The 11,300-nt window shown below is 37.3% G+C and overlaps 1 protein-coding gene across 2 annotated transcripts; it reads right to left on the reverse strand.

Annotated features, from left to right (window-relative positions):
- Positions 1-124: 124 nt before the first annotated feature.
- LOC131324536 (protein argonaute 4B-like) lies at positions 125-4,533 on the reverse strand. 2 transcript variants are annotated; one of them, XM_058356633.1, is made up of 7 exons: positions 4,419-4,533; positions 4,026-4,146; positions 3,813-3,878; positions 2,265-2,328; positions 2,072-2,183; positions 1,923-1,996; positions 125-576 (listed from the first exon to the last, which is right to left on the reverse strand). In XM_058356633.1, the coding sequence occupies exons 2-7, from the start codon at positions 4,040-4,042 to the stop codon at positions 526-528; spliced, it is 384 nt and encodes a 127-aa protein (XP_058212616.1). In that variant the 5' UTR covers positions 4,043-4,146; positions 4,419-4,533; the 3' UTR covers positions 125-525. The 2 variants fall into 2 exon arrangements, with proteins under 2 accessions (XP_058212616.1, XP_058212540.1); XM_058356557.1 differs by having other exon boundaries at positions 125-1,996.
- Positions 4,534-11,300: the final 6,767 nt, after the last annotated feature.

Below are 11,300 nucleotides of genomic sequence, written 5' to 3' on the forward strand. Positions count from 1 at the left end.
AGTCTATATGCAAAATATTTGGAGAGAAGAAAGCAAAATGCGCTCCAAAAACATTTACGAGCATATACATGTCCCAACCTAGTGAAAAGTGAAGGACAAAAGATGCATCATTTCACGTACAGAGTAGCCCAATGCCATCCGAAACTTCATACTTAAAACCATTTACTAGTCGGGGAAAACATACATTCACAGATACCCAGAGCATAATCCAAACCAAAAAAGTGCATGGCAGGGTAATACAGATAAACCTAATAAGACTTGCTACAACCTAACAATATCTAAGTTAGTTGCTCACCAAAAGCTAGCTGGATGGATAGATATGTACAATAATACAACAAACCACTTGTCTAACCTGTCATTTTGCGTAAGGTAGAAGAGTTTTTTTAGGGATTTTCCAGCATTAACAAAAGAACATTGAATTGCACACAGTGGCTTGAAGTTTAGGCCACTGAGGCACAGGTGCAGGCCCCGCAGAAGTCAACCCCCCATGGCTTGAGGATGTCTCTGAGAATTCTTCGAACTTCGTTAGAGTTCCCACCTGAGAGGCCGCCAAGTGAGCGTAACATATCTGAGCAACTGCCAACACAGAGAAGGAAGTCCAGGATGGGATAAAAGATCAGATATCTTATTTCTTAAATCAGTAGAATTAGAACAAAGTTGTTAAAGAAATAGTGGAACAACAGAATGTTGATGCATAAACGTCATTATTTTTCTCAAAAACAAAAAAAGCATTATTATTTAATCTCAAAACCTGTACTTCACAAGCGCGCACACACACATTATTATTCTCCGCCTTAGCCTAGTAAAGTGACCAGCAGCCAGCACTCTTTAAAGCAAACCTATCAGTACTATTCCTACCAACACCAAATCACCACTAATAAACAACCCCAGCCCCAAATCCATGAAAAGATTTAAACAAACTGCACAAGCAGAAAAGTCCATATTGCAATAGAAATTGAAAATTGATTCCAAACATTTTTCGCCAGAACTTTAATTGACAAGTACAAACTCTTCCTGATGATAAGGTATCAAGATTAGTACCGAAAATGGTTGTGCTGTTCAGAGCATAGTGAAAAAGAAAAAAAAAGTATTGATCACCAGAGCGGATGGTTTGGAATTTGGGCTGCTAAATGAGCTCATGTTTGATCATTAAAAGCTTGTTCAAGATCAATTTGGTACATAAACAAACCAAAGCTTGAACATTTTTTTGAAGCTCGTTAAGGTTTGAAACCAGGCTACTAATCAGAAATGTCAGATTAGTACCGAAAATGATTGTATTGTTCAAAGCATAGTAAAAAATGATCACCCAGAGCAGATGGTTTGAAAATTGAAATCGATTGTTAAAGAAAGATTTCAGCTACTGCTAATTTCTTCCTTCTTAATTTTCACGCAGGCATATAGAAGCTCTCAGAATAATGAGAGCCCACATTCACACTTTTGCCCAATTTACCGTCCAACTAAGAATAATTAGTTTGTTCGGTTGCTCCCCATCTGTCCAGTTGGTCCAAGGGCATGAGTTAAGCATCTCCCCCTTGTAAAGATCCATGGCATGGGAAAAGGAAAGATGTCCAGAATTCCCAAACATGACAAACCGGATTGGTCACGTCCAGAAATATAGCATCACACATATATTGAAGTAGTCACAAACTACAAGAGGCAGGTCCTAAATTTCGAACACAACTTCACAAGTTCAGGATTGCTAGAAAAAACAGTGGACAAGGCTCATGTCATCTCAGATTATTCATTGGGCACTCGCTAATCAACAATTCAACATGTCGAAAAGTAGAATTCAAACAAAAATGAAAGAACATAAGTGACCAGAAACATGTCAAAAGCTACCAGTCAAGTTTGAATCGAAGTCTATTTTCAGGAAGGGAAAAAAAAACTAAAACTAAATGCCGCAAGTCTATGGTAATACTCACAATCATTCCAGCATGTGCACATAGGTAAAAATCATTGCCCCGGGGATGACATACTTTGTTGTCAATTACCGTACCTGCATAATAAAATAATGTCAGACTTTTTCAATCGAATAATTGAATTACCTCCATGCTTTTATTGGAGGACTAACCAGGTGGGACATTATCGGGCGATCCAGGTTGGAAAAACTTTGTATGATGATTTTTTTGTGCAACAATCACCACAAACTTCGGTGACCATTTCTCATCCAGACACTTGCAGGCCTGCACAACCACTCAAAAAACTGTTACTTCAACTTTTTCACTAAACCGGAAACGTTGGGATTCGTAGATTAGCACAAAAACCTCAATAATTTGATCCAGTTCAATGTTTAGAACTTGATTGAACTGCGACTCGCTGCCTCCATCCCTAGCAAACCAGCAGGGCCGGCCCAACCCCAAGGCCTAAGAGGTCTGGGCCTTGGGCATCCAAAGAATTAGGGGCACTACTATTATTTTTACTGTTAGGCTTGAGTAGGGGTCTTTTTATCCCAATAGGAAAAAAAAATGGCCCAATCTGAATTTAAAAAAGACCTAGACAAAAAAACTTCATCCAGCCTAAAGGCCCAAAATAAATTACACAACATTCATTAGGCCTAAAGGCCCAATATAAGACCCATAATAAAATAAAAAGGCAACTAAAATAAAAAGGTGCTCTCGTTTGCATTTGAGAGGTAGCACGGTAGCAGCCTACTAGGTCTTCGTCTTCTACAATCGATTTTCCGATTGGGTTTTTCGGCATGCCTGGGGTTTCCCTACTGGTAAGAACCTCCCCCTATTCAGTGTTCTCTTTCTCTGTTTTCTCTCAATTGATAATCAATGTAAATGGAAGGGGAAAATGAATTGGGGTTTTTATTAATCAGCTTGTTGTTCTCTGTGTCTTTAAGGGCACACCTTTTTATATTAGGCCTTGGCACTAAAAACCCTTGGGTCGGCCCTGCAAACCAGAACATAAAGACAATTGAGTCAATTGACAGAAGGGATAAAATTAGAACTGAGTATGGATTGAAAAGGTAATTAGCAGCTACGTCACACTGTCAAGGAGTGTAGGAAATTACAAAAAAGAAAAAACAAATGCATGTCAAAACAGTTTCATGCTCAAGAGACCTCGTTAAATCTAATAGCACCTCGAGGTCATGTCATATGTGCACTAAAGATTGGATTCCGGTAGCACAATACAACAATTATACTATTCCTTAACTAGCACAGCAGAAGAAGCAAAGCTCGAGTCAAAAGGTACTAAATTATTCTACTGTGTTATTAAATGCTACATTAAATACAATCAAGCATATTTTGCCCAACAATTCCCTTCAAGTTAATAGAAATGATGCAGAGTCCATAGAGTCAAGTCGAACCAAGGGAAAAGCCAGTCTTGCAGGTTGAGAAAAGAAGTTTTCTAGTCTCACATGGCAAAGCAAGACCAGTTACAGACTTACAGAGGACCCAAACCTCACATTTTAGATCTGGACTATAGCCAAACCTATTTATCTCATGCTATGTCGTGCTTGTGTAACCACTTTGGCTATCAACATAGAGATACATGACGGGAGATACCTCAAATGTTTTGTTATAAGAGCATATACAGCAATGCTACCAATGACGGAGCTTCAATTTAGTAGGAAGGCAGGTCCAACTAAATATCAATACTTGCCACATTTTCTCCAACAGTAGATTCTTCTAAATATCTTTGGTGTGCTCTAAGATTTTATCCTGCTTCTCTCGTTTGTTATTCAGTCTTACAATCCCGTGTAAATTTATTACTAAAACTTAAGCCAAAGGAATAGAGCAGATAATAACCCAGGTGTGATCCAATAAAAACAGTTGTGTTTGGCGTCATGTAGAAGAAACAAATACCTGAATATAATAATTTGATCAGGCTTCCTTTTGCCTGAACTCACGTAAAACTCCAGTAAAGCCTCCCTGAATTCGGAGGAAAACTAGCTTCAGTCAACCACGTTCAAAGGGTTAAAACTGCAATGTAATGGCATACAAACAAAAAGCATTATTAAATCAAACAATCACAGACCGTAACAAGATAACCAAATGCATTAACAATAAAATTCGCACCTAAGAAATGCCATCATCTTCAGTGTCAGAAACACGCTTATAAAGTGAATCTATCATCCCAACTTTGGGTGACTGGGTCCTGATAACGTGAAATGAATGGCCAGTTCCTGGAGCTGAAGACCTAAATTCGTATCATAAGAACAATTGAAGTACAATATCAAGGAACTATAATAGCAAAAACAGTGGAAAGAGAAGAGAATGTATGAAATTTCTCTTTTTGCTTTCTTTTTAATTTCCCCCTTTTCTTTTCAGGAGTGTGCATCATAAGGATAATGAAGTGTGGCATTAGTGCAAGGAATAGCAAGTTCAATTTAGGAACTGAAACTATCAAACAACACCACGCTTGGAATGAGAGAAAGAACAAAACGAAGATGAAATAAAGCAACATGTTACCGCTGGAATCGATGGTACATCAGACTGGCCAGGAGAGCCATATGATACTTCCATCCCAATAATCATGGTAGGAACCTTAGATATCAAGGGCATAGAGGGAGAACCTTCAACAGATAATGTGTGGCCCGTTGATCCTTGATCTGAACTCCTCTTCGATTGGTTCGAGTGGTTCCTAGCCGTCTCGCCTTAACCTGCACAGTGAACGCACGACTAAGACCAAGCCAGGGTTGCCCGACAAGGTCCTCCGGCGAGAGGATGAGAATGTGCAGAGAGTAAAGCCAGAGACTAGGGTTTTAGGGATTGAGTAGTGTCTACCTCTTAGGGTTGTGATCCTTCAACCTTTATAGAGTCTGCTTGACTTGCTCTCCAAGTACGGGCATGTGCCTTGCACGGAGCGAATGACGTCATAGTGACATCATTGATTAGATCTGGTAACCGTTTTGGTGTGAGCTGGCATCCCACTGCGTTCATCATTATCTTTAGGCGTAATCGCTTCAGCGCGTGGGGAGACGCATGGCACAATGATCAGCCAAGCCCCACCCTTGGCCGAGCTTAAGAATGGGCGACACGCAGAGAGTTGATTGAGTCGCCTACCCGGAAGGTGGCCGAGCCTGAAGGGTCTCTTTCGGAGCTAGCCGCCGGGCGGGTATCCCATTGTTCGCTGCAAGGCTTCGAATGTAGCCGAACCTGGGTTTGAGTATGGTTACCCCTTTCGATCCCGTCGTCGGCCTGATCTTCATACGTGTGGGCTCGGACCATCCACGTTCGGCCTACTACAGATAACAACGAATTGAGTCCACCAAGCTGCAAGTAAGTAAGAAGATGATGAGAAGGTTTCGTGAAATGTCCAAACTAAAAAGCAAGGGGAATGCTTATCTCAGAGGGAAATTATACCATGACACAGAGTCTCACCTTTGCATTGACCTTTGCATTGATCTTGAGGACGAGATTTGTGAGGTATTGATCATTGGCTCATGTTGGAGCCATGCATTGGGTCACAATTCCAAAATCAGCCCGGTTCTTTCTCTTCCATGGACCTTAGAGGTTATATGGCTTTCATTAAGTAAACACTAGCACAGAAGAACTGTGATAATGTAGAATTAAATATGTACCAGGAAAAAAAAGGAATAAATCAAGTCAAACAAACCATATACTCCTATGTCACTGTTCTTCCTCTCAGGAAGCAATTTAGGTGCTCCAGGAAGTTGGGATTGTACTTCTTCAAACGTCTTGTCCACTCGAACAGGAGCTGGGGCCTGCCTATTTTGTGGACTCTCCTCAAATACATCAAACGGAGCTTCAATTTTTTCTACAAAAACAAAAGACTTAAAGGTCATACATGGAATCCCAAAAAACGAACTTGCACTAAGGATAAGTGGCAGAACATACAATCCCCTTCGATTCTCCAATTCTTGTCAAGTCTCTAATAAGGCCACGTACGTCGCAGTGAGCTGAAAAGTTTACAACAGCCCAGCGCTCTACCGTTGCTGGTTCCACAAATTTCTACTCCCGCAAAATTAAATGTTATTAGAGTCAAAATTCACGTCAAAGATAAATGTCTACGAATCCAGAATCAAGAAAGGAAATACAAGAAAAAAGCCAGGGCCAAAAGAACACCTTATTGTTAAAATTCCACCTGCCGTTCCACGGAAAGAAGTCTTCTCCATTTCCCCCTTTCAACTGTAGTCGTAACCAATAGTTAAGTATAAAATCCGGTTCCACTGAAGGTAAAAGAATAGATGACACTTGATCAAGAAACAAAATGAAAAACAACAAGGTGATGTCTAAAATCCGCTACTTCCATTTCTCCTCCTCAAAACTGAACTGGGCCTCAAGGTAACCAAATATAACCAATAGCTGATGAAATCAAAAGGTGCAATGGACTTATGGACGCTGCCACGTGGTGCCTATGCGCGTATCTCGGCTGTCCAAAACACGTTTGAACAGCTCAAATTTGTTCGGGTTTGAGGGGGTGTTCTAATAATTTTGCACGGCACCACTTGGCCGTGCCCATCCGGCACTGAAAATTTTCTCCTAAAATTTTCTCTAATCCAGATGGGTCAAAACACTCTGTTTGCATGCAGGATATGTTTTGCCAGCAGTTTTTTTTTTGATCCGCTGTTTTGCCAGCAGTTTAAGAACCAAACTTTAATGGTTTTCGAAACTTCTTTTTTCTGACAATAAATCCGTCTTTACTTTAGAACACTAAAAGAAGGTTCTCAACAACATATTCCATTCAAAACAACTAATGCATGAAAACGAATCAAATTTTATATCTCCAAGAACAGGATCTGGAACGTTTAAATCTGATTCTCGAAATAGAACCAAACAGACCAAATTTTCCGAGGTTGTCAGAACCTGTGACTCTTGCTACAAAAAAAACTAATACCAGTAAAACAGACAGCAACACCAAAGAAAAACCTCGAGGCCTCAATTAACACATAAATAGAGCATTGAGACCACAGTTTCAACATAGCTGGAGCTAAACAAAAGCTAAAACAAGAAAAGACCAGAAACCACCATGTATCACACACAAAAAACCAAGAAAATAAACATCGCGTATGGCCCATGGAACCCACAGTAAATGAAAATATTAGATTATTACATCGTCATTTACGGACTTCAAAAAAGAGTAATTTTTAGTTGAACCTAAACCGAAAATAGCATTGACGACGATTAATAGCACTAATGAAGCGGGCCCTATGTAACACACAATAATAAATAATATTATATAATATATCATAGACCACGATCCTAAAATATTATTACTTATCATTTAAAGATTAGAGGCCCATGGAACCAAATTATGAAAGTATGAAACAGTACTAATAGATAAGTAATAGATAAGACTGTGATGTAGTTCGCTTTTGTAATCAATTTAAAGCATGAAAATGAAACCATATGTTGAGCCAATTTGTTGAACGATGTGATCAAATAGAAAGATAAAAGGAACCATGATTGAACAAATTAATAGTTGTCACATAATTCTGAAAAACTGCAGTTTTAATGCTCCGAATTACTAGTAGTTTTCACAACTGGACATAGTCCCAATTTTAGTCACATAATTCTGCAAAATACACCGTGCTCTCGATCCTCGCATTGCGCCAGCTTGTGTTTTCAGTCCTCACATTACGCTCTCGCTCTCAATCCTCGCTCTCGTATATAAATTTTAGTAGCTTGAGATGTGATTTAAAGATGCTTTCACGCTCGCGCTCCTGCTCACACACCCACACACGAATTATTATGTGACTTTGGTCTCAATTGCAATTAATTAGTACCTAGTTGGGCAGCTCTACCCACCAGTAGGAAAATGCTAATAACAACATACACAATGGGCTGTCAATAAGGCAGGAAAAAATTTTAAAAAAAATCCACAATTTTTTATGTGTTAAAGTGTCTTGAAAAGTGTATCGAAATCAGTATTTTTCTTGCCTTTAATATTGGTGGCTTTCAATAGCATAACCGATAACAAAATAAGTACTATTATAACTTTAGGAGAATGAAGCAATTAGCTATCAAGTTGACAATTATTTGTAGGCATATATTCATGATATGGTGATCGATCAGACATGTATTGACAACTATATTTATAATCGAATTTCCATTTGACCAAAGTGAGCATGTGAATTACAGCATGTACATTTAATTGATGAAAAAGAAATCAATAATTCTGTAACTGGCTTGCTTCTATCTGTTCAACGAATCTTCTTAGCTTGTTTTCAAAAAATAATATAACTTGCTGCATGCAATTACCTCTTTTTGTTTTAATTTATTAGTAGCTGTATTTTCGCACGGTATGTAATCAGGGCCCGCGGAGCCAGAATTTTTATGCTAGAGAAGTCGAACCGTGAGAGTAAAACATTACGAAAAAAAAAATGAACTTATTGATTTCTTGTATTCTTTACAAAGTAATACATAGTAGATTGAATGCAACTATTCTGTTCATTTGTATGGTAACCAGAACACCCATGTATGTGTAAGCATTAGGGAGCATGAAAAATGGAGTAATAAAAGAAATCTCCATGGAAAATACTAGGGGTGAGCATGGTCCGGATTGATTCAATTTTATAGTAAACCAAGAACCAAACTAATTAATATCTACGGATTATGAATTTGGAGAATCAAATCAACCCACAAAAGCCATAGAACCAAACCAACCCAAACCATTAAAATACAGTTCGATTTCGGTTTTAAACCACGGTTTGCTTTAAATTAAGCTATCATTTTCAAAAAATATTTAAAGTATATAAGATTATGAAGATAAATTAAAAGTAGAATACCAACAATTGTCTCAAGTCTTAAACTAAGAAAACGAAATAGTACTGGTAAGTCACTATAATTAATTAACTAAGAATACCAACTATTAAACATCTTGCCAGGTAAAGAAAAATAAATATTGCGGTAGATTTTGTAGCATCAATAAATTAGGAAAGTAGTTGACTAAGGCTCTCATATGTATTTGGTGAATTCATAATTAAATAATATATATATATATATATATATATATAATGTATTATACAGTTCGGATCGATTTGGAACCATAACCATAAACGTGAATCCACAAACCAAACCCTATAATGCAGTTTCTAATTTTTTTAAACCATGGCCAAACCATACTACTAAAAAACCGAATCAAACATTTCGGTTTGGACTGAATTCACAATTTGACGGATTTTTAGCTCACCCCTTGAAAGTACTGATGTGGGTACAATATTTTATGCCAGAAACAAATGGAGCAATGGCGCATGTGAATGTAATTTATCCTGGGCTAAAATGGATTGATGAGTGAAATGAATTGGACCAAAATTATTTGGACTAAATTTTACCCGTAAATTTTTTATTTTTTCCAAAGCTGACCTGAAATATAGCCCACTCTTCTATACTCACGGTTCCGCCCCAGTGTGTGTATATATGTTACTGTTGCCTTCATGCCAACTGTTTGGTCTTCTGTTGCTTTTGTGTGCTGGATTCTTGGTTGGGAATTGGGATGGTTTACTACCCACTTTAGTTTTTTTGATATACTTTTCACACACAAGCGTGTGGGCAAACATGTTTTTCTCTTCGGCCCCTTTGTCAAATTTTAGTCCATTAATTTTTTATTCTAGCATAATAGTAACTTCGTCCCAAAAGATAGTCTAGTCGAGGTTCACGTAAATTGGTCTGGACATTCAGTTATTAAAAAAAAAAAAAGAATAGTCCAGTCTGCCAAATGAGAAACTTAAAAACTGCAGTTTTTAAACAAAATTTTGAACCTCTTGTAGCAAGTCACTAGAAATTCACGAATTATTTCAATTTTTTGTTAAAACCTTAACTTTTTAATGAGGTCGTACTTTTTTTAAGTTCTTGTTTCACAAACCAAACAATTTTTCCGAAACGAGGATATACTACAATAATGTACGAACACACAAATGTGCGAAATATATATCCCATTAAGAGCTATGGACTTGGACTTTGAAATTTTTTTTTTCTCAACGAAGGAAAAAATTTATTGATAGAAGGAAGAAATACACAATGAGTCTGAACACTCAAGGGGAAAAAAAAGGCATCACAAAGGGGAGATGCATTCCTATTATGTTGACACCCGAAATCCTGAATAATCATATGCCACATGGACTTTGATTTTCAATTAAAGAAAATGGGTGTTTCGGACCCACATATATGTGTGAAATCCACACCTGATACTTGGTATATAAAAAGAAATGAAAAAATGTGTGCATAAATGTGTGTGATTGTAACAAAAATGTTGTTAGGAGCTAGGGGTGAGCAAAAAATCCGTCAAATTGCGAATTCGGTCCAAACCAAAAGGTTAGGTTCGGTTTTTTAGTAGTATGGTTTGGTCATACTTTAAAAAAATTAGAACCCGTATTATATGGTTTGGTTTGTGGATTCACATTCACGGTTATGGTTTCAAACCAATCCGAACCGTATAATACATATATATTATAGTTATGTATATATAATTTAATTATGATTCACCAAATAAATATGGGAGCCTTAGTCAAGTCATTTTCTTTTTTACGGATCCTATTAAATCCACTTCAATATTTAGTTTACCTTCCCTACCAAGATAATTTAGACTAAATTTCTACTATATATCAAACTCATTCCTAATTTCCAGTATTTCAGTTTTATTATTTTAAGACTTGAGGCAATTGTTGGTATTATACTATGAATTAGTTGGTTGATGTTAGTGTATTTTGGTAATTTGAATGAAATTGATTTTAATATAAGATTTCTTTAAATTTATCTTTGTAATTTTAAGTATTTTAAACATTTATTGAAGATGATAACTTAGTTCAAAGCAAACCGTAGTTTAAAATCGAAACCAAACCTTATTTAATAGTTTTGATTGGTTTGGTTCTATACATTTTGTGGATTGGTTTGGTTTTTCAAATTTATAATCCGTAGGCATTGGTTTGGTTATTGGTTTACTATAAAACTGAACAAATCCGAACTATGCTCACCCCTATTAGGAGCCATCATGATCTGTTTCGCAGATTAGAAAGATTAATTACAATAAAACTACGGGCTTAAACCATTTGGTGTATACCAAAGCTAAAGCCTCCAACGGACTGTGTACATATGATGCATAGACCGGCACACATGGTCCGTTTCTGGGTTTCTATAATCCGAATGAAAAAAAAATGAAAAATTTGGATCAAGATCTTACACGTATTGTATTGAGCTAATCTTTCGAGAGCTCACTCGAATAGTTATTTTAAATTATTGAACGACTCGTATTAGTCGTGTGGGATCCAAAGTGAGCCCCGCGTGCCATTCTATGGCCCGTACGTGCACAATGTCCGTGTCCGTAGAAGGTCTCCGAATTTGGACATAAACAAAAACAGTTTTACATTATCATTTTCTTAGAAAAATCCATTA

This window comes from Rhododendron vialii, chromosome 1a (assembly GCF_030253575.1).
Source record: "Rhododendron vialii isolate Sample 1 chromosome 1a, ASM3025357v1".
NCBI classification, from domain to species: Eukaryota; Viridiplantae; Streptophyta; class Magnoliopsida; order Ericales; family Ericaceae; genus Rhododendron; species Rhododendron vialii.

What these genes read in the sequence shown, in the direction of transcription:
- LOC131324536 (XM_058356557.1), bottom strand. An exon ending in GATCAAATTATTATATTCAG is followed by an intron (nt 2,329 to 3,812) that starts GTATTTGTTTCT and finishes CTGGTTTGCTAG; the next exon opens with GGATGGAGGCAGCGAGTCGC. An exon ending in AACTGGATCAAATTATTGAG is followed by an intron (nt 2,184 to 2,264) that starts GTTTTTGTGCTA and finishes GTGGTTGTGCAG; the next exon opens with GCCTGCAAGTGTCTGGATGA.